Raw genomic sequence first — 27187 nt, 5'->3', positions numbered from 1 at the left:
CTAAAATTTTGTCCTTGTTTGTTCCAGACTAAATTAATCTTTCTTGAACACAGGGGGCCTGTTCCAGATTTAAACTCTGCTTTACACTTCTGCTATTTTGGCTTTTTGTTTCCTCAGGAGGAAGGTTTCTCTCCAAGACTTAACACACATGAACAGAGGAGCCAGCAAAGCCCACCATGCTCTGCTTGTAATTCACCTTGCCAGTGCAACAGAGCAACTTTCCTGCCAAGTTTTCTCCCTCTTGGTATCAGCACATTCTGAAGGCTACTATCACCATTACAGTCCTAAAACATTTTACTGTCTCCAATAAATTCACTGAATACCCATGTGCTCACAACACCTACACATCACTTTTTTTTCCTCCACAGGAATCCATTACCTGGACAATTTACCCAGGTTGGGCTTCCCTGCACAGCTGCCTCTGGAACAAGATTTGTAGTGCCAAAAGAGCAGCAATGTGGGAAGTAAATCTTGGACACAATGTTCTTTAGTAGCAGGGATGGAGTCCAGCATTGTGCAAGAGTTGAAATATGAAAGTTGTGGGAGTCCAGGGCATTCCTCTGGCTGCCCTGGAAGGTCTGGGACCCTGGCAGGGGTCAGGAACCCCCCTGGACAGAGCCTCCAGAGACACTGTCTGTGATCTCTGTCCATGCAAAAGAGTTTTCAATCTCACAGGATCAATTACCAGCTCTGAATGTTTGATATAAGTAATAATTAAGTGTGGCACAGGTGCAAAAGTAAAATTTTAGGATTCTAGATAAGGGGTCCAAAGGGGACAAGATGGAGGAAATTGGGTGTGCCTTGTCCTTTTTCTCCTTCTTCATGCCCTCCATGTCTCACTGTGGTGTTGGCATTTTTCTGTTGGTTCAGGCTGGGGACACACTGTCCAACGTAGGTGACAGATATTGGCACGTTATTGTAAATCCAGCCCAGGGAGTTTCTGGTATTTAATGTTTGTAACATCCCACTGAGGGCAGAGCCCCACACGCTGCCCTGCAGGACAGAGCTGGGCAGGGCAGCAGAACATGTGAGAGATAAACAGAATAAACAACCTGGAAACCAGCACAGACCAATTATGGCTTCTGCTTTGGCAGCGGGGTGACAGACAGAGACTTTCTACAATACCTCAGATTCCGACAGAAAGTGAATGTGAATGTGGCTCTCACCTTCCCCTTGGTAAGTCTGCATCATCTTTCTTCCACCGCACTGTGGGTGTGGGATCCCCCTGCACCTGGCACCGAAAATCCACGGCCTCCTCCTCCAGCACCACTTGGTTAATCGGTCGCCTGAGAAACGTGGGCCGCTCTGGAAAGAGACATTAAAATTCCACAGTGAGTCAGAGGGCTGAAATGAACACTTTTTGACTTTTCAGCATCTTGCTGCTTACCCATCCATCAAACAGAAAGGAGGCTGAGCTCCACAAATTCAGACAAGTGGAACTGATGATGTGCATAAAGAGCTAGGAAGAGGGCTGCCAGGCTGGAGAGGCAAGGGCTGTCCCATCCTACCCTCCAGCAGGAAGAGAATGGGAAGGGGGACCAGAAGGCAGCCTGTGCCAGGACTGACGGGCCACCTGCCAGACAGCAGAGTGGCCTCTGAGGCCGTGCCCTTCCCTGGAAAAGCTGTGGCTCTGCAGCACTGCAGACAAAGCCTGAGCTGGGAGCTCCTGCTGCAGCCATGTATGAGCTGCCCATGGAGCCAGCCTGCCTTTGGCAGTGATCAATACCTTGATGCTTCAGAGGAAAATTTAAGCTCTGTGATATGCACCTCAGGCAATTGTGAACTGTCGTGCGCAGGACAGAGATTCCCCGATCCCCATCGCCAACTTCACCATGGAAAACCAAATTAAGGTCTGAATAATAACTTGTGTTTACCCTTGTTATGTTAGGCTGCACAGCGACAAATAGTATTAATCACCATAATGCTGTACAGGCCTGCTTAAAATCCAGATGCAGAGCCACAATCTGATCTCAGTTGTACTGCTACAAAATCCAAGTACCGGTAATTTAATTTGAAAGGATGTCACTGGGGTTAGTTTCCAAGTTGTCTTTGGAAGGAACAAATTTTGTTCTGTCCTCTCAGCCATACCACACTTTTATTGTCAGAAATTATTTATGCTAGTCAAACCATTATAAGGCTGGGTTTATGTGAAACAGTATTTCCACTCAAGACAGGGATTTATCATAAGGACATATAAAACTGGTTACACACTATGTTTCATATTTCACTCTCAGCAAGTTAAGGGATATGATGTCACTTAAAAAAATTACTCAGAATTCACACAAATACAAGCAAGACCAGATTCTGACTCAGGAAATTTATCTTGATAACTACAGAGTTAATTTTACAGGTTTGTTATGCACGATTATTATATGCAAATAATTTATTTAAAAAGTGAAAAGAACATTATAAAGGTTGCAATATAAAGCAGGCCACACTTACTGGCAGAATTAAGGCTGTCTGCATGTCTTTTAATCACTTCCCTTCTGTTTATGATGCCTTATGAGACTGGTTGCAATTTTATGTTCACACACTATTTTTCCCCCAAACATCTCCAGATTGTTGGTATTCATTTAATATAATAATTAGGTGTTTAATATTTATAATAATATATAATTAGGTGTTTAATATTTTGCTTTAGTTGTACTGTTTAGAGGGTGGCCTGCTACCTTACTACTCAAAATGTATTTCAAAGACAGAATTATTAATTTCCTCATGACCTCTATTACACCTATCTTAATGCTTTATAATCACCTCACTTATTTTCATAGCTCCTCTCTGAGGTACGATAGAGATCTTAGAATGCAAGGTAAAAAATATCTGCTAAATTTTGATTAGCCACAAAACTGACAATTTTGATGAGCCACAAAACTGACAATTTTTTTTTTTTTTTGAGAGGATGAGGAGGTGTTGGATGGAAATGAAGTTTTAATTTTGTGTGTTCAAAGCTCAGCTTCCATTAATTCAACTGCAGACAAAAAAGTGTTCATCATTTTTACAAATCGGAGTATCAATCAGAAAATGAGGAACACAAAACCACCTGTTAGTAATTATGTAAATGAGTGACAGCATCACACAGGAATTCCTTATTAGCAGGGAAACCTATTGGCAGGGGAAAACATATTTTGTCAGCAGAAGAATAGACATGCTCAAGAATCTATAGCACCTTTCCAGATGATAGAGATAAAAGCATGGCTAACGGGCAAAGATTCTTCTCCCCAAGCCATTGCTTTTGTCCTATTCCTATTCCTGCCCAGGATCTTCAGATTCCAGCAATGTTTGGGCAAGTAAATTCACTTCTAGCCTCTCTACTTATATTGAAATCTTTATAATTTCCCATTTTAAGTCAGTGTACAAGCCATATCCAGCTCTTTGTAATTTTTCAAGTCTGCGTACAAGACCTATTCAGCTGCTGTTTCTTTAGTCATTTTATCTTTTTCTTTTAGCCCAGAAAGATCACTTTTCACACCTGGAACCCAGCAAGTTCTCAAGTCCAGATCCCCTTCCAACTACCATGCCTCTCCTTTTTCATACCTCACAGGAAATGGACTCTTCTCCACTGAGTGTTTGATCTGCACTTAAACTGGAGCTCCTTTTCCCCAGGTCACCCAAATACAGCCCATCCACAAAATTAACACAAGAAAAATCAGCTGAAGTACCCAAGGATCCTCCCAGGACAGTGACAGCAGCAGGAACACAGTGTAGATACAGGAAAATGCTGCCCAGATCTTCATTTATGGGTTCTCTGATGTATGAATTGATGATTATTACTTTTTTTTTTTTTAGGCAGATCCATATTTGTTTAAGTTTAGTGAAAATTGTCTGGACAAGCCAAAAAAATAGTGTAGCTATTTCCCAACATATTTTAGGTACGTGATATCCAGTATGAGGCACCTGCACTTCAGGACAAAAAGCTTCCTCCATTCCTCTCATTCCTGCCCATTTCACTCCAATTATCCCCTTGGCCTCCAAACTGCAAGAACTTCAACATTCTTACAGAAGAGCGAATTATTTTGTCAATTGCATTTTGTCAACTAAAATCAGTTTTCCAGTTAGGCATGGAAAATTTTGAATAAAGCCATTTTAATTTGATAAACTTATTACAACTGGACAAAGCAAAAAAACCCCATTTTTAATCCTAATGCTAAGCAACATACTTGGCCCATCTGTAACCATGTGAATCTGGATGGGAATATTTTAATGACACTTTCTGCAAATTTGCAACAGCATCTTTTTCACAACTTCTCTCCTAAGAAGAGCTTAGGCCAACTCCTATTCTCAGCTCATACAGAATAATCTTCATTCTGGCATTTGGTTTTCAAGACATGATCTTAAATGAAGAAATTTAAATCCATATCAGCATTCTAATTGGTGCTTTAGAGACCCTAGTTCATCCTCACTGAATTTAAACAACTCTGTGTTTGTCTGTGCTTGATCTGCATACAAAAATCATTTTAGACCAGGTTTACAAAAGCTGCATGTAAACAGCATAGAAATGAGAATGTGCATACAGCTACTTGCAGCTGTAAATTCTCCTGTACAGGAGATGAGAAAATAAATTCTTGTCTCATTTTAAGGAGAACCCAGCTGAGGAAAAAGTAAATGGCCCTGAGGTCGGTCATTAGATAAATCATTGGATTCCATATCAAGGCAATTTAGGAGAATACACACATGTTTGTTTCATATCAGCTTCTAAAACTGTATATTTTCAAAAACATTTAAGAATTTGCTGGAAAATTAATAGCTGTGTAAGCACAGAGCCCAGTTAGCAAGGACATGCAAATACCAACAACTGCTGTTTCCATTTTTGCATCATCTCTGCATTTTGCACAGCGTGAATCAGGAAAGAACAAGTTATCTCTTATGGTGCTTCCTGTATTTGTATCACTCAGAAAGCCCCTTGAATATGTCCAATAGCTAATTATACAGCTATAAAGTGATCAGAGTGAATGCCATTGCCAATGCAATTAACATTCTTTATGTGAGATTAACTGGATTTGAGTCACCTGCAGAACTTGCTTACAATGTTAATCTCTCAGGAGACAGAGCACTGCTTGCCCAAGCATGCTAAATAAAGAAGGTTTCTGTGCACAGCCAGGTCAAACTTAGTTTCAGAGCTAGTCTTGGGGAAAAAAAAATAATATTTTTTCTTCTGAAATGGTTTGACCATAAATAAAGCTTTGTGGTATAATTAAATATTGTTACTCTGTCAACAGCATACAGAGCACAATATATTTGAGAAACAACAAGAAAGGGTGATAAATTAAAATCATAGGCATATATAAAAATTTTAATATAGCTATTTTATAAGCTTTCACTGAGTAAATAAAGTACCCACTTCCCAGACTTTCTCTGATGAATATTAAAAATCTTTGAAGAGAACTATAAAATAGGTCATGGTTATATGTCATGTCAACCAGTCATGCTATTACTAGGGTGACCTTTATTACTTCAGAATAAACTTTGCTTGCAGTTATAAAAGGGGATTGTTAATGCAATCTGGACACACACCTACAATCTGTTGCAGAGCTCGAAGTATGTGCTGCAAGGATACCTACAGATCTGAGCCAGAAACAGCAAAATGCTTTTCTTGCTCTGGGTGCTGACACAAGTTAACCTCAGAACTCAATTTTCCCCATATTTAACAATTGGTCTGAGTTTCATAGTCTATTAGAGAGACTCAGATGACCTTCAGATGTATTATTGCCCTTTTCGTGTTCCTCAAAAAGTTAGACAACCATATATGGGGTCTCAATCTAATTAAAATGATCCTAACTACCTTAATATATTTTCTCTGCTGAGGCAACTGCTTGAATGAAGGATTTGATAGTCTTCATAATGTAGAGCCTCAATCTGATTTAGAATTGTTCTTGTTTTCCCTGTCTTTGCTGGATAGAAGGCATCATTTTTTAAAAATGTTTTTGTGTTCTAAAAAGAACATTAAAACACAAATGAAAAGATTTTGGGGAGGGATTTAGTAGGAAGTAGTTACATTTAAAAGCTTTTTGCACTTTAGCATTCTGATTCAAAAGGGAAAAAAAGGAAACATTAGATGGTTGGAAGTATGTTTCACTTCAGAATGCTGTCAATGGCATATATATTTTATTAAATGCAATGTGATCTGGATGAAGCAAAGCTCTCTGACAAAAAGAGAACATGTGGAAGAAGACAGGATATTACAACCTCACTAAATTTACCTATGTTGGCAAAATAAATGAAAATAGAATTGCAAAAGAATGTGGTTTTATATTTATAGACATTCTTCTACTGTATCTTTTCAGGCACTTTCCCCTTTTTCATTTGAGAAATAAGCACTCATGTAGACATCTTAAACTCCTACAGTCTAAACAGCACCCAAGGTGTGATGAGCTTGCACAGTAAAGGCATGGAACACCAGTAAGAGCCAAATGAAGCAAAATGAATGTTATCAGTTGCTAGTGGTTTTCTCCTTTTATATAAGTCTACAATCATGTTATTTACAGTTTTTACTGACTGTTACATACAGACTTTGGGGACCAAATCAGACACTTTTTTCAGAGCTGTATCGTTATTCTATAACAACTTCTTGGTATCTGTGGATAACAAATAATCTAAAGCTAAACTGGCTTTTTTGCTAACTGCCACAAGTAGAATGCAAGTGGAAAATACAGGGATTCGAAGAAAACCAGGAGGATATTTGATCTGAAGGACAAAATATACCCTGCTAATTTCTCTGTCTTGACCTATGAATGTGTAACTGGTTTTGGTAGATTTTTCCACGTGACTGGTAAAGCTTTCCAGGATAGAATGGGTCAAGACTCAGCTTAGGCCTTCCACATAGGCAGAGCTCAAAAAAGCAAAATAGGGCACAGTGTCTTCATTTAAGGGATTTAGGGGATTTTTTTTCTTGTAACACCATGTCATCATAGTCATTCTTTTTCTGAAACTAGGGTTTCTCTTTCAGTCTGACAATATCTACAAAACATCAAACACAAATACTTCCTCAAGCATCAGACAAGAATACCTCTTCATCCCACAGGACCTTATTAGCTGAAAAAAGCTTCAGATACCAAAGATAAAATCAAAGATTAATACAAAACAATCTTTAATATGTCCAAATTGAGATATCTTTTAAAGATATTTTTTACTCTTACTTATGCTTTATATTCTTTTGAGGCTCTTCTAAATATATCTTTTTCCATTGCTCAATGCCAGCCTCTTGAAACTGATATACTATGGCTTTCATTGATTTCACTGAGCTTGAGAATCAATATACAAGATATACCTTTGTGCATCCTCTTCAAACATGCCATTTTAAGTGCAAAGGGAAATAGAAGAACATGAAACAGTTAACTTGAAAACTTATCTCAGAATGGTGAAGTAGCATGACAAAATGATAAAGGTTATCATAAAGAGTAATTCCTACTTTATTTAATTTCTGGCTCCATGTTATGTATTTACAAACAAAGCTTTCTTACAAATTGGAATTAAACTGTTTCTGTTTTGCATCTTGCTTTAATTCTGTTCAGCCAAGGGCTATGAGCCCAAACACAAGCAATGCAACCTAATTTGTATCACTTACACTTTGGAAATTGGCCTTTAGAATAGTGTGCACACAATAATCAAGTCCCATGCTGCCTCTTTTTGTGAACATTAGGACTGAGGTTATTAACTTCCATTAAAATGCAACTTAAGACTGTGACAGACCCTGTCTTTGTGCTTTACTCCAAGATTACCCCTTGGAGCCTCATAAAGGCAAAAAACTAGCAGTAATGCTTGAAAAAAGAAGACTAACAAAACGTAGTGTATCTTCTTCACTATTCAAAACACAGTTTTGGATAGCTCTGCTTATATGATCTTTATGGTATTTTACTATGAAAGTTTGCCAATTTTCTGCTAATAGAGGAATCATGACTTGGGAACAAAACTAATGCAATCTACATTGACACAACCAGTTTACTGTTAAGAGTGCCTAAATGTTGAAAACAATGCTTCCTATGCAGGTAAAATTGGGAAAAAAGTGGAAGTTCTACATGTATTATTCATAACTATCTGTCAGTAAAGGTTATTAAATGGGTACCTAGCCAAGTGGACATATTCTGCACATGGGAAAATTTTATTTTCTCCCCCTACTGCTTCTCAAGGTTCTTATGACCAATTTTATTTTATTGTTTTTAAATTCAGGAAAAGTGTAATCTTTCAGAGTAGGCTTCCATGCTGTTCCCCTTGGGCCACCAGTTCCCACTACACTGACTCAGTTTTTCCAGAGGCAATGCCTCAAGCTAAATTTACTGTGCAGGAAGCCAGAGATCTGTCACAAGTCACATGCAGAAGTTAACTTCAGGTATTACAGAAAAACTTGCAATGCCAAAAGTAACAAGTAGATGGTTTCTGGAAAGGTTTGAGAGCTAGTATGAACCAGTTCCTTTTCCTACATAATATGTTTACTAAGGCTCCCTTCACACTGTGGAAAGGGTTTGGAAGGTTGTTATTTGGGAAAGGAATGAAGACATAACTTATCAGCTAATTAATATACATTCCATTCTGAAATCAGCACCAGCTATAAGTTTTCCAGTCCCTTATAAAATTTTTTTCCAAGTCACTCAGTCAAGATCTCCTTATTTTTATTGTGAAGTCCATTTTCAAATATGTTCAAAGCAGTTACAGTTTGGCACATGAATTGCATATAAGTATTTCTAGCATATTTTTCATCAACATTTGCAGTATTCCCATGTTCCTCAGACCCATGACTCATATTAGAGGTAGGCTATGGACCTAACATACGATCCTGGTGGTTTTTCCTGCACTCAGTGAAGCCAATTTGAACACACAGAGCCAATCTGATGTTTCCCAGAGTCATTGGATTTATTTGATTTATTGTGAGTGTTTAGAGTGATTGGACTGTCCAGTAGATACATTGCTTCCTGGAAACACCATGGATAATGCTCTCCAGTCACTGTGTACATCCCTGCTCACATATGGGCTGCTGCCTAGAGTCCAAAAATGGAATATAACTGCTGGAAAGCATGGGCAAATCCCCTCCTTTTGTATGGAGAGGACCAGGACTACCCTGGACACGATGTTACAGTGAGCCCAGTGCAGCAGCACAGAGCTTCAGGGCCAGGAAATGGGCACAGGGCAGCCAAACCACCTTGTGAGACAGCAGGTCACAACCTAAGCACCTGCTTCCTGCATGCCATTCTTGCACAGCAAAAAGGAAGGTGGGGAGGTATCTTGGGATACTCAGACAGAAGGAATATACCACCGTAGGGAATTTTAAATACAATTTTCTTCAGGTAGTCTAACACAATTAAGAAAGATTAAAATATCTAATTTCATTTATTGCTGATTTTGTTTGGTATTCACCAAATAGTTTTAGATTGTATTTTTGCATGTTGATTGCTATGATTATGCTCTGTAAAAAAAATTAGAATATTGTAATTGGTTATGTATTACTTTACATATCAAGATGAACCTAATAAGTTTCATAGCAGGATATGAAATTACAGGCACATTTCAGTTTTCATTCCTACAGGTCAATGCTTTTTAACAAACTATTTTCTTAAGGATTTCTTAAGGCTTTGTAGTTTAGGACTGCAATCTGCTTGCTATCCACAGGGAGTATTACCAGAGATTAGCAGTACTTAAACTGATGAAGGAGATATGTCATGTCTCTTTTGCATCTGTATTAAGCTACAACTACAACAGACTGGCTGCAAAGGGCATTTAATTTTACAGAGATCCATTCTCTGTTTTTTGGTTTTGGTTTTTTTTTTCTGATTTTTTTTTGCGAGGTATAATAGTTCTGCCTTTAAAAGCCACGTGTTTCCATGAATCCACAACAAACCAGTTGGAGTGGAAACCTTTTTAGTCTTGAAATGCTGAAAAGCAGCATATCCTCAGAAATTCATGGATCTTGTCTAGCAAAAATCTTTCTCTGACTTTTGTGATTCATATAATATATATATATTTTTTAAGTGAATAAACAAATGCTGAATTGCACATACATGCAAAAACTGGGATGTGTGACTGGGTTTTCCAGTGCACCATATCAGGGAGAAGGTGAAAAACTCTGGAGTATCTGCTTCCCAAAGGACCTTAGGATTTCTATTAAACATCTCTCTGGGGTTTCAAAGGGTCTTGTTTGGAATTTCAGTACCGTATCAAAGAGGTGTAGTAGGACGGAACATTAACACTATTGCTGTCTCTTTTGTCAGCATGACATATTTTCCTTATCAACAAGGGTTTCTTCCTTATTGATCTTCCCTTTGTTTGCTCAGAACCTCTTGACTAATTCCTATGACCGTAGGATGCACCACAGCATGATTCTGTGGCTTTGCTTCTTATCCAGTTGTTAGCAGGATGGATCCAGCTCTAGGTTGGGTTATTACTCTGTTCTTGCTCTGGGCCCTAACCATGGGGCAAGTGCTCCTAACAACCAACTTCTTGCCTCACCCATCAGGTCTAGAAGCCCTTTCACACAGGAAGCTTATTCATTTTTAATTCAGCAGCACCAAAAATCTAAATGCTGTCCTGGCTTACAGGAGAAAAAGCTGTTTCAGGCCCTCTTAAAAACAAATTATAAAAGTTACATTTATATATTTAAAAATTTGATTTTGGAATGGTCGCTAATGATGTTTTACTGATCAGCTGAGTTTTTTGTGCTTTCCTACAAAGGTTTGATTTCACAACTCCTCAGGAATATGGCATTATTTAAATAGGCAATCTTGGTCTAAATATGTGGTAAGCAGGCATTGTCAACTGTATAAGAAGTAGTTAATTCCATTTGGCCATTCTGTGAGGGAGAGCATTGTCATGCAATAACATCTCTGGTTATGCACATCACTGTGGACCTCCAATCAGACTGAAACTATGTGCTTAGAAGGAAGATGTTGAGCCACCACAGATCCATCATTATAAACTGCAGCCTTTAAAACCTGGTCTCCCTCTGAAGCTCTAAAATGCATCTTGAGCAGTCCTGCTGTGTTTTGTTTCCCTTGCTTTGTCTCATGTTTTGAGGAGCTGCCCAGGGTAATTCAGCCTATGACATTTGTAGGGAAAAAGCAATAAAAGCAGGGGTCTTACCAAAGACAGTCAGCTCTGCAGGGTCACTGTCACGTTCCCCCACCATGTTGGTCCCCACACATGTGTACATTCCTGCATCACTTTTTCTGGTGTTGGAGATCATCAGCTTCCCACCACGGATCTGTTTCAAAACAAGGAACACATTTTTAACTTCAGTAAAACAAAATACATCAGAAAAAGTGCAACCTTCTCAGGCGACAAGTTCCACAACCAAGACATTCTCAACTTTTGTTTGCATAGTTTTTAAATTATATACTTATATATTTAAATACCTTTAAGCTGTTCTAGAACACATTTTTATCCCACTGACTAATTTCAATTTGCAGCTGATTTCAACTGCATTTGATCTTGTTCCTTTGGCTTTCATTAAATTCTTTACATTTCAAAGATTACATTTCTTGCTGTCTCTTGGCAGCACAGGGTACTTTTACTTCCTGCATGGTAATATGTAAAGAAATAAAGTAAAAATTTGTGGCCTGTGAAGTCACAGCGTCAGAGGTTAGACAATGGGGTCCTTCAAAATAAGCAGAGAATTTAACAAAAGAAATTTGAGAGTCAGGGAATGACAGCCAGTTCTCTGCCACTCCTTGCTCTTCTACTCTTGAGTAGACCCTAGCAGATTCTTTGGCTTGTAATAATTCCTTAGGGATCCAGAACCACTAACAAGCTTCCTGATAGTACTTCCATGTTGAATAAGGTCAGCACTGAATCATTCCATACAACATAAAACTTTATTGAAGAAATATTAATGGTGAAAAGCTAAGCATTTAAAAATTAGGAATGAAACATGTTCTCAACCCCTTAATTTATCCCATTTGCTTGTATGGACTATGATTTATCTCTAATCACTTGCTAAGTTCAATATTTCTGCTGGATCCTTTTTCATTCAGTGCAAGAAATGAACGGCCACAGAACTCAACCAGTGTTACTCATTTGCTCAACATTTATTCCTTTTCAGGAACCATAATTCTTTAGAGTATGACTTCAGCCTACATTTAAACACATCCAGATTACCACAATAACTATAACTTTATTGATATCATTCTAAGATGTTGGGTTTTTTCCCAGGTATTATTTGTGCACCTCATAGATTTGACTGAATTTACTTATAAACACCTCTGATATTCTCTGTTTGGAAAACTGAGATGTAGAAAAGGTAAAACCAAACTGGTCAAAGACATCCACTAAGTCCTTCTGAGCACCTTCCATGACTGAATCTCCAGCTCTAATGGACCTCCATAACACTAGATTTACAAACCAACTCTCAAAGAAGCTCAAGCTGGAGATCCAGACTAGGAACAATAAACAGCCTGACCCCCTCATTTGGGAAAGCTCAGAGAGGCAAACTGCCAAGAATAACAACAAATTTCTGTGTGCAAGGCTATAAAGCTGTGTAAATTCTGCTGCACCCAGCTGTGGGCCCCGTGTCCAGAGATAAAAATCCACCTGACTGAGCTGTACTCACACTGATCCGCTCCTCTCTGTCGTCAATGCGGACTTTGTCTTTCTTCCAGTAGATGGTGGGCTCGGGGTGCCCTCGAGGTGGCTGGCACTCCAGTATTGCAGGCTCTCCAGCTGCCACCACCACATCCGTGGGGTTTTGGCGGAAGTCATCCCGTAGCACTAGAGAAATAAATGAAGGGAAGAGGACAAAAAAAAATAACAGAAGTGATGACATTGTAAGTGGAGGAAAAAAAAATGTAGAAATACATACTATTAAATAAACAAGTCTCAACCATTATTAGTGGATGACTTTGCTTATATTGACTGCAAAAATCTCAAAAATGAAACTGGGCAGATGTGCCCTTTCATCCAGTGGAGGCAGACTTCACATACAGGGCTTTTGTTCTCCCTTCTTTTTTTCTTTCCAGATAAGAACACTGCTCTGTATTTAAGTTACAGAGATGTGTAGCACCCATTACTCCTCTTAACCTTGACAGCATCACTTTCCATCATGACAAAAGCAGCTCTGCAGGTTGGATGTTGAATTCTTTTCATGACAGGAAACAACCTGCTGAGTATCTGCCTTGTCTGGGTCTCCCATTCCAGCACAAGGTAAAAAAGGGGCAGAACTAATACTGAACTGCAGTTACACCTTGGCTAAGGGCATTGCCATTATTACTGTTATTATTGTATTTCTGGCACATACATGCTAAAATGGTCACCAATTCTGAAAGCTGTCAGAGAAATAAAACTGGTAGTAATGTATTTCCAGCATATTTATTTCTTCCTTCTATATTTTTAGTTCTAATACTTTTGCCACCTTGACCAGCCCTATCCCACTACATTGAAAAGAAAAAGCATTTAAATCACCAAGCTGTTTGAGATCTAAATTAGGCAACACAGGCCAACTTCTTATGTAAATCAAGCTTTGTAAAGGATTAGGTCCAACTAGCTGGCTTCAGTGTGTTAGAATGATATCCACTTCATCCTTATTCTTCCATGTATGTCCTAGTCTCTAGGTTAATTGACATTCTTATAAACATAAAACTGAAAATAGCTCTAGATGAGCTACTGAAATAGAATTTAGGGCATTGCCCCTCCTTGAATTTCAGCGACGCATGGCTTTCATTACAGTTTTAAAACAGTTCTCGCCCTTAATGGAACCAGGGCCCTCTGAGAAATTAGAAAACACTGTATCCTAGTGCAGGGGCAAGTCAGGAAGAGTTCAGCAGAAATTGCTCAGTCTCATTTCATAAGCAGAGATAATTTACTGCTTTCAAAGTTAATAAAACGTGCCCCATTTTAACATTTGGAACTGAATATTTTTCTCTTCTGTAATAAGCCAGAAGAAAAATATGATTGATACATACAAGAATTGGTCTCTGAATAGTCTGAGGTGAGTGGACTGTATATATCTGGCACTCGAAATGACATGGAAGTAACTTTTATTGTTCTCCATTTTGGGATACACAGGTAGATCCCAGAGGAAGGAGAGAATTAATTGGAAGATAATTCCTTTTCTAACACACACACACACAAAAAGAGTGACTATTTAGGTCTCGCTCTTGAAACATAAAATAAAAGTGACAGGAGGCAGCTGGCAACAAATACAGCTCTGGCAAGAACTCATAGTCTTCTTAGGTGACACACCCAATAGACAACAAATACCTCAATCCCCAAAGATTTCTGCATAATAAAAACCTTCTGATTAGCAATAACCAAATTGGCATAAATGGAATTAATACAACTTCAAGATCAAGTGGAAAAAGTAACTTATGCAATGCAGAGCACAGAATTAGTATGATGAAGATCATGGGCTGCTGACTATTGGCAATACAACACTTTGGAAAGCCAAGAAAGTCAATATCATGGGGATGTCAGGGAAAGAACCAGAAAAAAGCCTTACAAAAACATGGTTTGTAGGAAAGCAGCTTCAGTCTCTGTGATCCCCATGATACACAGGAAGAAAAAGTACTCCTACACAAGGCTATGTCCATATTTCTATAAATGGTAAATAGATAAAAATTAATTTCTGCTAATATTATTACACACAAAATATATATTATTTTTATTGGCTTGGTTCTACTTGTAATTACAGAACTTCAGTGCAAATCCATTAGTGGAAAATCCCCAGAAAAATCAGCAGATTCCACCACATAATGGCTTTATATTCCTGACTCCTAACTCCTGGCAGCAATATTAAGGAAAGCATTTTCCTTGAACATTTCACACTGCTATATGAACCTGACAAACACAGGTTCTTGCAATGATACACAGCAAATTACATTAACTTCCTCTGAATCATCCCAGCAACTGTGTAAGGTTCCAATCAGCCTCAGAATATGAGGCTAAGAGGTGATTTGATTTTATCACGTTCTTTTACCCAAAGTCACACTGCAAAACTGGCTTGAATAGAAGACAAAATTGATGCTACAGGCTTTGCTTAATCTTGCTCTGTACCTCAGCACATACCTGAATTTTGAATAAGTATATCTCACCATTTCCATCTAAAACATTCTGTGTTTTGGAGGGGAAAAAAAAGGTTGGAGAAAAAAGAAATAGAGAAAAATAAAGCAGAGACAGAAAAGCAAAGATAAGAGAAAAGTGCATGAAATATAAATTAAAGTGAGAAAATAACTCTTAGAGGAAGAGAGGGAGGACTAACTTTAGGAAAACAAAAAACAGAAAAAGCCAGGTAAAGGAAGGGGAAAAAAGAAGAATCAAAGCAGAGAGAAAAACAAGGTAAAGAGCAAAGAGCTTGTGTAGCCATTCCTGTGATTCAGTATTTTAATGCAATCTAACAACAATGAAATAAAGCACAGACGTTAATTTGATCAGCCCAGTCACCCCAGAACATCCAAATATGAGAGAGGGAGCAGGGAAGAGGAGGGCAGAGCTGGTGAGCTTGGCTGTCCTCCTGGAGTGGCACAGGAAGCCACAGAAGGAAGAACCATCAGCTGGAAGTTGAGTTCACACGTACTAGCACAGTAAATGGAAAAGTTTCAGCACATCTTGGTGCACTCACCATACCTAATGGTACAACCATCTGTGAAAACAGAAAAATGATTGAGAGCTGCAGAATATTCCTCAGCCAATTATCCTCAATTGCTGGGTACTTCCAAATAACTGTTAGTGTGCCTGAGCAGACCACCCTCTCCACACACAGGCAAAAGGCTTTTGTTCACATGAGAAGCCAGCCATCCTCAGGGCCTTTTTGGCAGGGCACAAAATCTAGTGTTTTAAAAATTCAATACAAGCATCACTATGTTGCCGCCAGCCTTCTCTTCCTCATTCTTTCTTAGATGTTCTTGCTTTGCTTTTTTCCAATTTTACAGACAGTTCCCTTCATGCTCGCATGGGTGTTTCCCTACATTTTTGGATGTTACCTCACATTCCTTACTGTGAGGGTGGTGAGGCCAAAGAAGTCCTGGATGCCCCATCCCTGAAAATGTTCAAGGCCAGTCTGGGTGGAGCTCTGAGTGACTTGGTCTAGGAAAGGTGTCCCTGCCCATGGGATACTGAGTGATCTTTAAGACCCTTCCAAGCCAAACCTTTCTGTGATTTTAGGACTAAGCAAGGGGTGCCGAAGGGGAAGATGGCCTCCCCACACTGCATGTCAGCCCTGGGACCGCAGCACAGCTGTACCCCAGGGGCTGCTCCCCCCATGAGTCTGACAGCAGCACAAACACCCTCACGTTTCAAAAGGCAAAGCCTTGCAAGGGCAAAAGCTTCCAGATGGCCGAGCCCTGCTGTCTGGAAAGGCACCGGGGGACTGGAGAGCTGCAAAGAACAGCTAAAGGGTGCACACAGCCTACAACAGCGCTGCGGACTGAAGTTAATTAAAGTTTGATCGGTCTCTTTGTGGCTCAAACAAGATAGATGTCTGCGAGCAGTCACGGCAGTCTTTGAGGCAAGCAAAGCCCTGCACGGCCATGTCCAGGTAGCCAGGAGTGCAGCCAGGGAAAGGAGCACATCCAGCAATGGGATAAACAGGTGGAGCACGCACCTGCCAGAGCGAGGGATGAGGGGAATGGAGCAAGAAGGAGCCCCCACTCCCAAGGCAGCTGCTAACCTGCACCTGCCAGCTCAGCCCCAAATCCAGGCCTTGGTCAAACCGATGCTTGTTAACTCAGGGAATTACATGGAAACCGAATTAATTTCCTCGGCTGAGGTTCCAGCAATTTGTCTAAAGGAAGTGGAGATAAAGGCACGATGTTTATGGGGTAGGAGGGAAGGTGGCGGGGTCAAAATTATTCTAGGCTAGATATCCATGCCTTAATCCTTCTTTCCAGCTTTCAGGCCCTTAGAAAGAAAACATTTTTATAGGATTTACATTTACATGATGATTACAAATAACCATCTGTCTGTTTCCACTTTTTCAATCTGGTCCATGTCCCACGAGCCCCCTGCCTGTGGTCAGAGCAGCTAAGCTGGAAGGAAGAAGTGGATGCCCGTCAGGAGGCTTTGGGATAATTGCATTCTTCTCCCACCAGTGCTTCTCTCTCTACCTCCTCCCCCTCTGTGTGCATGGTGAACATCTGAAATTACTGGGGGCAGGAGGGAGGGAAGGAGTATCTTTGTTGCCTTTTTCAATGAATTCTAATGTCTTAAAACACAGCTACATCTGTTGTGCTGACTAGAGGGTATAAAGAGATATCGAGTAAATATTAATGCGCTTCTGTAACTTGGGTCCCGGTAGCTCATCTTCCCCCTCCTGTCCTGTTTTGTGCTTATCTCAGAATAATATTACTCTCATATAAAGATTTTACACAACCACATCAGGTGGTTTGGTCACCTGACACACCACAGGTAGGTCTCCCCTGATCCAAGGCACTTCCCCACAGGCATTTTTCTAAATCCTCATTTCTCTTCCACTACTTTGGTGCTTCCCCCCTCTGATACATACTGATATGAACAATCAACATGAGTTATTAAGTCAAATAACTGCCCAGATGTCATGCAGTGGACAGATTAAAGGATTATTATACTTTAGGTAGCATATGGTGCAGGGAGGTATTTTAGATCTTGACTAATGTGTATGATCTGCTGAAATGGTCCCTGAGCAAGCCAGCACTACCTGCTGAAACAGGGTGACAGAAAAAACCCCAAGGTGTCACAGACAACTTCCCTTGTGAAGAATAATAATAGACTTTGTTTGAAGAAGCTGCTGCCTGACCTCTTTGTTTCAGCAACTGTCTCTGTCTCATTTTGTAAGGAAAATTGTAACAAAAACACCCAAACTTGGCAATAGTCCTAGGCAAGACTCTCAGGGAGTTCTTGAGCTCCCTCTGCATGTGCAGAGAAAAAAGCTGCAGCTAGGAAAAAATCTGCTACCTTTAAAAAAACTATGTTATAAGAAGCTATAAATTTTTCCTCCCATTTTTCCCATCTTTTATCTATCACCTGATACTGATACTGCCTATCAGACATGAATGTTAATTAATATACCATTACTTAAATATTTTCAGTAAAATGAAGCCTCAAGTCCATGAGAATCATTTTCAGAGGTGTTAGGATATTTTCAAAGAGCCTAGCAGCTTCAACAATGTCTGATTAGTAGGTACTTAGAAATCAAAGTAACCATGAGTACAGAGATACATGCATCAAGAAACAAAAGGAGAATCTTCTTTGCCAATTCAGCAACTTTCTTCGGCTTCATCCCTTTTTCTCACTCAGTATTTCATGTGCTTACCCAGTACTTGCAGCTCAAGGTAGCTTCACAGGCCTCAGTAAAGACAAAAAATTGGAGAATACCCTGACACATCCTCTACAACTTTTAATTGTTCATATACACAGATATAGACATACAAAAAATTATGATGAACATTAATGTCTGAATGTAAAAGTGTTGCTTCTAAAGACAGACTATATAATCCAGGTGAATAAAGAATTACAGTGTTGAGGTGGGTGAAGTGACAGTGACATTCCAAATAAGGAGACATTCCAAATGGAGTCAGTGGGAGATAGCTGGCTTTTTGCCTCTCCTCTAAATTGCAGTCTGAGGTGTACCCCAAATAGCTGACTGTACAAAGGTCAGGAAAAAAAATGGGCTTTTTCCTTTCTTATTTGCAGCACACACTGCCAGGAGTCAGAAATCTTTCTAGCCCAGTTAAGGGCACTGCCGACCTACTTTCACTTTAGCACATTTACACAGGTATACAAGTGATAGTTACTGCAGACTTTAGTTTATGATTTCTTTCTGATTTTTTAAAGGCTGCTATTTGGGCTGAATTAAGCATATGCAATACAGCCTGAATATACTTACTGAAAAATTGTATAATCTCCTTGCCTTTGTTGTGATTCACTGTGATCACCTGAATGCAATCTGACATCTCCGTAATTTTTTTTCTGAAAGATTTTATATGACTACTAGATAGCATGAAGAGTGGAGTATTTTTCTAATTTAGAACATAACATATTTATGTTTAACCCTCCTGATTGAAAACAAAGTTCTATCACCTGTCTTCCTTGCAATGAATCCCCAATAACCTTCTCCCTTTTTTAAACTCGCACCTCCTTCCACAAGCAAATTCTGAATGCTGCAGTTAACAGTCAGCAATCTCATTACCCATCTGCTATAAATCTTCAAAAGCATCACTATGTTTTGACAGTCAAGAAAGGCAAAGGGAAGCAATAAGCATAACCAAGTATTCTTTATGAATGCAAATATCCTGAAGACCACATTGAAGTAATTTCAGAAATCTAAAGCTATACAACGTAATACGTTGAAAAATTTTCCCTAGGATACAGAACAGATTTCTTTTTTCTTATTCTTAAAGCATAATCAGTCTTGATGAATGCACTGCACAGATTGCTAATGTGAGCAAGAGACACATTACTAGGAGCTTTATTTCACTGAAACTGAAAGCCCAACTACTTGCTTAAAGTTCAGAGACTTTCTAGAAGAACTCATACCATAATTATAGACAAAGAACTTTTTAAAAGTGCATGGTCTGCTGTAAGTCTTCAAATTGAGCAAGGATCAGACATTTAGCAGTTTAACTCAGGTCTGAAGATAGCTTTTATGTGATCTTCACTTTTAATGGGCTACATATTCAGAAAATCATGGGCATTATGTAAGGAAAGAAATTATTTGTTTATTTTTTACCAACTAATGCGAATATCAGATGTGGAAGCAAACACAGCTTAAGGAAACACCACATGAAAATTGAACTGACACATTTTCTGGTACTTTTATGCCAGAATGTCTTCTTTACAGCAGGAATATGGGACAAATTTCACCAAAAGCACTAGAGACTCTTCAAATCCTCAACAATGCTTCCCTCCCAACAATGCAGTAGGGAGGATTGTATTTAGGAAAAGAGGAAGTCCTCCATAATGTCCTAGGCTACTGCTATAAAAGGATAGTATGGACTTTGCCTGTTTGTCTTTGGTTGCCAACCCACCAAAAAAAGAAACTCAAAAGAATTATAAATACATAAGAATTTTCAAAAGAAATGTCATCCAAAAAATCTCAGACTTTACTGATATACAAACTGGTGGAAGCTTTTCACCGAGTGGTTGAGAAGAGCACACAAGAAACTACACTACATTTTGAGTCTGTGTGTACAGCAGAAAGAGTCACCAGAAAGTGAAGACTTAATTAGCGAGGTTTAGAAACTACAGTATATTAACACACAGGTTTGCTGTTATGAGTACAAAAGTTGCACTGCCAGGTACCTGCAGCACTGTGCTCAACCTAATGGAAGCTACCTAGAGTTTGAGACAACATAGAGCAATTGCATTTTTTCTGTTTCCAAACTCGTTTTCCTACAACCACTTTAACTCCATCAGTCCCCTGGGCTTCCAGTTTGAGTCCAGCCAAAACACCTAAAATGTACATGTGCCCTCAGTAAAACAAAGGAGTAAGAGCAGCTGAGAATCATGAAAATGAATACAAATGAATGAATATTTCTTGTATGAGAAATATAGAATGTTACATGCTTCATTTAGCCAATATAATACAGACTGCAATCTCAGAGCTCCACTGAAGTGTGAATAGCCTCTAATAAACTTCTTGTGTACACATGCACAACACATACACAACAGCTGGGATGCTTTCCTGACTTGGCAGGGGGCACTGCCACATTACTGCAATACTTCAGACACATTAGGCAATGCATCAAACAAAATAGGCCATTGCCCAACATAGGAATCCTCTTCCATCCATCCTCCATTTCCCCATGCCCAACCATGATCTCTATCTGTTAATTATAAGCTAAAACTCATCTATTCAGTTTTTTGTGAACAGAATATTTTTTTTTGTGCTGCTCCCTTCAGAAGTCAGGATTGGAAATGAGATATTTGAGCAAACATAGCAAGGCATGTATTCCTCAATAAGCTTTTGTAAGTCCAGCACGAGGGGACCGTGCAGCCACACTTCATCAGACATGGAGTGTGAGATGTGTCCACAGCTGACACACAACACCAGTGGGAGCCACCTGCTGCTTCTCCAATACTTCTCTTCCCATCCTGCAAACTGCCCCCATGTTAATTTTGGGGTGCTTGCCAGATGCCATTTCAACAGGCTCCATAAGCCTGGCTGGCCTCATGTGCTCTGTCCCACAAACAGGCATGTCATGGCCCATAGGCTCAGCAGTGCCATCTCCTTCTGGACCTGACTTTCAGTCATCAGCCTTCTGAAAGGCTCAATGGTTTCCACTTTTTATAGAATTTGTCCCAGCAAATACAGAATGGAAACTAGAAAAGCATAAAATGTGCTCACATGGTTGTTACTGAGGCATGTCCAGGCACCCCCTCTGAAAGAATTTACAACAAAGCCCCACCTCCTAAAATTCCTCTATCACTTATATTTGCATATTATTTTAATTCAATATTAATAACATTCAATAAATTAAAGAAGTAAGGATACATGGCCTAGAGAAACTGATCTTTAGAGCATCTACTCTGTCATCTCTTAACACAATAAAAACTTTCTTCTTCCTATGTTAGGGTTGTTTTTGAAGTTTTGTCATTGGCTTCTTCTTTCAAAAAAGGAATCTCAAATTATTTCCAGTTTAACAATGGACAAAAAAAGGCTAGAGAACATATTTTCTGTATTATCTCGACAAATGCAAAAATAATTTAGCTGTCACTTGTTATTTTATCATTCTGCATAATAAATTTAAGTTTCCAGAGCTCTAAAAACAGAAGGAGCAACATGATATGTAGAACCTATATTCAAGTGCTCTTAGGATGAAGTAGTTAGGATGAAGAGTTCTCTCAACTAGGAAATAATCCACAAACATCTAGATAAAACAGTAGTTTTCTATGGTCTAGACATGACAAGAAAACCTCAGTTTCGAGATTTTATGAAAAATAAAGAAAAAACTAGTGTAATTTGCCAGTAACCTTTTGCAGTTTTGATCTATTCAAATAGAACAAGGAATTACTTCTATACAATATAAAATTAACTCTCTCACTTATTTTCAAAAGCAAAAAATAACATGAGTTCACATTGCCTTCATTATTATTCACTACATGATGCAAGAGGAAAGAAGAGAAAATTAAACAAGCAGGAGCAAAGACCAACCATAATAGCCTGAAGCAACAATTTCAAAAGGGGAACTTAAGCACCCAGAGAGAGCCCAGAACCTGAATGTCCAGCTCCAGCCTCCAGCCACACTGTGCTGTACCTCCGACTCCAAATGACCTTCAACTGAGGGGTTAGTCTCAGACACACTTCTAAAAATACAGTAGCATAATGTTGGGGTTTGCAGTAAATGTGAAACAATTTTTTTCTTTTTTTTAAACTAATACCACTGCCCCAAAGTACTATTTCATGTACAACAAATTTTACATAATAAAAAAACCCCGATGAGTACAAGACACTAGAGTAATAAAATAAAGCCCTCACATGTGCCACATCCTTCTAAACCCTTCATGCTGAATATTCCTCTGGCAATTCAGCACAAGAGGAAGTCAGGGTAACCACAGATCTGCTGACTCCTTTGAAATGAGAGAAAACTGACAAAGTGCACAACACAACTATGCACCCCATGATAGAAAAGCAGCAACCTGAGATGTGCCTGTGAAACAGCCTTTAAGTTACTCAACAGCTGGAAAAGCACAGTCTTTCCTATGAAGGGCTCACATTCCTCTGAAGGGTCTGAAAGACCTCTGTTAATCCCACATTAGAATACTAAATCCATTTTACAATCTATCCTCTTCCTTTTACCTCCATTCTAACTGCAAGTGTAACAAAGACTCTGCACCAGCTCAGGCAACATTCCACAATTAAATGTTAAACAGGTTTAAACAGAAACATCCCGGCTCATTTAAGTCACCAGTTTCCCTCCTTAGCACGGATTTTAAATAGACACACAGTACCTTTTTTCCAGAAAACCAGATAATCTGTGCACATTTATACAGATACTTTGATTGCATTGGAAAGCAAGAGGCTATACCAACTAGATAAAATATTCAAGCACCATATGATAGGCAAAGCACAATATTGAAACAGGCAGATTAGATTATTAGACTGGACAGGATTGGATGGAGGGAATTTTTAGCCTCCACCACAGTATTCACCTGGGATAGATTTAAGGCCAAATACTACAAACATTTCCTTCCATGCCAATTAGAAAAGGAAAAAAAGAAAAGCAACAACTCCTGTTGCTGAAGATCTTTAACCCAGATCACTCTACTGACCCAGTTCACAGCCCAGATTCATAAACAACTGTGAGAATGACAAGCTATTACAAGCAGAGGAAATAAGTGGCCAGGAGAGAATAGTACGACTAAAAGCAGATTTTCCAGCAAGGAAAATGTGCTGTTAAACTATGCAGTACACTTCCTCATATTCAGACTAAGGAATTTAGAATAAGGAATATATAAAATGCAATAGCTTATATAACCAGTGCATGCTGTGCGATTTCTCTGAGACCAGGAAAACTGGAAACATTCTGTAGTTCACTTGTGCAGCTTCAATTAAGGCAAATTGAATTAAACTCTCCCTGGAGGAGGACCTCTGTAGCTCTGCTCCTCCTTTTCTGAACAATTCCAGATGTAGGTGTAGAACATTTTCAGTTTCTCTCTGAAGAATTCCACATGCCTGGCTGTGCTCACATTCACACAAAGAGGTGAGCTTTTGGGGGAGAAGACATGGGGCACTAAACAATGCTCAGTCAATAGCTGGTACATGTCTGATTTTACAACTTAATTCTATTCACAGGGGCTTCCTTCCTTCCTCAGGAACAGACAAGTCTGCTGGAAACAACTCAGAAGAGATGGAAACACTTCTGCTGAAAAAATGCAAGTCTTGTGCTGTGTGGCTCATATTCACATATTCAGCGGCACTTGGTTTTCTTTCTCTCATATCTAGAATTTATTACTTGCTTAATAGTTCTTTGCTCTTCCTTTCACCTATTCAATGCAAGGTACTAATCAGGCTTCCTTTTCAAATGGCAGCAGTACCCTGACTTCTGTTGCAAGGAATCATCTGTCATCTGTCCAGTGAGGGTCTGCAGGTTCACCTTAGCATTTTGAAGCTCAGAGACCAGAACTACCAATCTTGGAACACACTGCTGGGTCTGGCTCAAGCAGGAGTGACAGAACTGCAGGTCAAATTGCTGACCACAGTTTATAATTTTTTTCTCCTTCAAGGAGACATCTGCCTAGAATGTTCTTTCCCCATCAAGAGCAGGGTTTAGGAGATCAGCTCCATTTTACTGAAACTCACCAAAGCTTTCAACACCTGCAGGGGCTTCTCTCACCCCACTAAAAGGCTGTGGCATCAATTAAATAATTTATTTCTCTTTAAATAGCAGATGACAGAGCTATCCTATGAACAAGAGACTATAATAAATCAGCACAACTAATATTTTGCTTAAGATTTTTTTCGTTGTTCTTTTATAATCAAACATCTGGGGTACTGAGCTACAACCCTCCCTCCTTTATCAAATTGCTAAACAGAAATGCCAACTTTGGCAAAGCAGTAAATTCAATGTGTAGGTGAAATTACTGAACATGAGCACTTTAAATACACATCATGCAGGATCTCAGCAACACCTGAATATACATTTGAATTTCAATGCAGGCAGAGCTGCTATGTGGGAATTTACCTGTGATTTCTGGGCATCCAGGAGCCTGAACTGCAGCCATTCATCACTGTAACAGTGGGCATGTCAGGAGAGCTGCTAGTTTGGATTCAAATCCCTACCAGTTCTTTTTAAAATAATAAATCCAAGACATTTATTCAGAACCTGCCTTCAGATCCTACTGGCAATGGTAAATCCATTAAACTTTGCTTTCACTGTTCATGATGTTTATAAAAATAGTAGGTGGAATTACAAACTAGCAATACAAAGCTTGGTATTTTTTCTCCTCAGATGTAATAATGAACTGGATAAGAACAAAGTTGACCCAGGGATTTCAATACAGAAACTTTCATTGGAAACCTGAGCAGTAATGTGCAAACCCATGTTTTTATGTCAATATAATAATGGCATTTCTACGCCTATTAATAAGTATAGATCTACTGCTGAATTCATGGTTGAAGTGACATCACAAAATGAGTTATATTTCTTCTTAAACTATATAATTAACTCTTAATGAACCCTTTCCCTTTCCTAGTAAATTCAATTTTGTCTAATCCTTGGGTTTATGGTAATGTTGAGCTCATTAAAATGTTACTTAAAACTCATTAAAATGCACACTGAGAGGTAACAGCTTCATTGCAGTAATATGTTGTAAAAGAAAAAAGAATGCTTTATTATCATTTAATTGTTTCCAAAACTGAATACATTTGCATAGTGATGAGGTTCACAGGATATTTTCAGTAGTGCTCAATAATTAAGCAGCTCAGTAATTAAAAATGCATTTTCTAAAAATAATTTTGTGTTCCTGCTTACTCCCTGTTGTTTTTTGCAACTGGGAGAAGTGTTCATGTTGATGCAGTTTACAGAACTGAGAAACAGTGATACCTGAATTGACATTAAAAAAAAGATAACAGTTAAAGCCTTTGGTAAATTCTTGTTTCAAAATAATAAGGTAAAATTGCCAGCAATATATATTACAAGTCAGACTTCTTAAGTCATATAATATCCCTCCAATCACTTTTTCAACACCAGGGACAACCAGGAATTATGCAGAGGCCTTTCAGTTGCACAGCCTTATTCTCATTTTCATAATTTATTGCTGTCATAGGTTTGCACATGATAGAATCCCCAAGCAGAGGTCAGCTGGGTCCTGGACTTGGCCTGTAATAAAATTCTGGCCAAAAATGTGCCTCAGGATTAGAATTTCCTGTACTGTAATGGTGGATATTATTATGGTTAGGTATGAGGTTCACAGATTTATACTAAACATGAAAGTCCAATCAGATTTCTTTTAACTTTCTATTGGAATAAATTCCTGTGCTGGTTTAGAAAAAAAAAAAATCAATGTGGTAATTCACAGTAATGAGTGTCTGGGGTCCCTTATTTGCCATGTGACATTAGGGTAGAAGATATTTTGCTAACTTTCATTTTAACTCCTGAAACTGATAGAAAAGCTGACACACCTTGCCAGGGTACATAGCCCAGACTGTTAGATGGGAAAAACAAAACTTGGAAGCCTTGAGTCATTCAAGGAAATGTCTAATGCAACACCATTTAAGATGTCTTGAAGTACTAATTTAATGTCAATCACTGTTCTTTTCTATGGCTTTCAAATAGTAATTCTACTTCTATAAAACAGATAGTCTTTCTTTAATGTACAGATATCACAATGCACTCAATATGGATTTTTCTGACTTGCGAAAGTTGATTAGCATGCCAAAGACACAATTAAACTTAAATATAGATGCAGCACATTAGACATGTTAGTGTAAGGGGAACAAAAGAGAAAAGTGGTCTGTGAGCTTTCAAGCTCTATACCATTAGTAGAGAATAACAGACTAGAACAAAAATGATCTAAAGAAATAAAAAAGTGAAGTACTAACCAGATTTAGCAATTTCAACAGTTGAAATTATCATAGGTAATAGGACAGCATTTCCATGGTACCATGCTGTAATGTGCAAAATGAAAGTCAGTTATCTGGCTTACCACAGATTTCCTGGGTGAGTGTGGACAATTAACTCATCTCAGATCCCAGATGCAGATGGATCATCAGACCTCTTTGGCTCCTTTTGCTGATTATTTAAATAGATCAGTCTCATTGAGCTTTACAGTCTCCTCTATGTACTTTCTATAGTTCTTCACACAATGATCCAAATGACTATTCTATCATGCCTAATTTAATAAAATTTATAAAAACAAATCCAACACACTTTTTCGGTGAGATATCAGTATATGGGCTGAAAATTGTTGTTTAATACAATAATTCAGGTCATATTTCTTAATTTTGCTTTTGATACTCCTTGATAAATTTAACTTTTCTGATGGAGATTACTATTTCTACACTAATTTACATCTCATGTTGTCACTTGTTTCAAAGAAAACAAATAACATGTCTTTTTAGAGGAGTAAACAATCTCTCATTTTATCTTTATTGCACACACTAGCAGATAAGTCTTTTCTCCCAAACACTCAGCAAGATGGAAATAAATAATTCTGAAAATAAGTAACTGGCAAAATAAGAAATAATGCTGAAAGCCCTCTCCATTCTCTTCTATTAAGAAAAAATAAATTATATATTTTAAATATAAGCCAGAAGATGGATGGTACACTGAGAAGAGAAAAAAAAAAAAAAAGAAGAAAT

At 38.6% G+C, this 27187-nt stretch overlaps 1 protein-coding gene across 6 annotated transcripts in view; it reads right to left on the bottom strand.

Moving 5' to 3' along the window:
- The window catches only part of ROBO2 (roundabout guidance receptor 2), an 857210-nt gene that overhangs the window by 136831 nt on the left and 693192 nt on the right, over positions 1 to 27187 (bottom strand). For all 6 annotated transcript variants that reach the window (XM_021532362.2, XM_021532365.2, XM_021532367.3 and 3 more), the window contains exons 3-5: positions 12530 to 12687; positions 11065 to 11185; positions 1167 to 1305 (exon numbers count right to left, since the gene is read on the bottom strand). In XM_021532362.2, the coding sequence (XP_021388037.2) occupies positions 1167 to 1305; positions 11065 to 11185; positions 12530 to 12687 (418 nt within the window). The remainder of the gene's footprint in view (positions 1 to 1166; positions 1306 to 11064; positions 11186 to 12529; positions 12688 to 27187) is intronic.

Source organism: Lonchura striata, chromosome 2 (genome assembly GCF_046129695.1).
Source record: "Lonchura striata isolate bLonStr1 chromosome 2, bLonStr1.mat, whole genome shotgun sequence".
NCBI lineage: Eukaryota > Metazoa > Chordata > Aves > Passeriformes > Estrildidae > Lonchura > Lonchura striata.
This window is presented reverse-complemented; position numbering and strand designations above follow the sequence as displayed.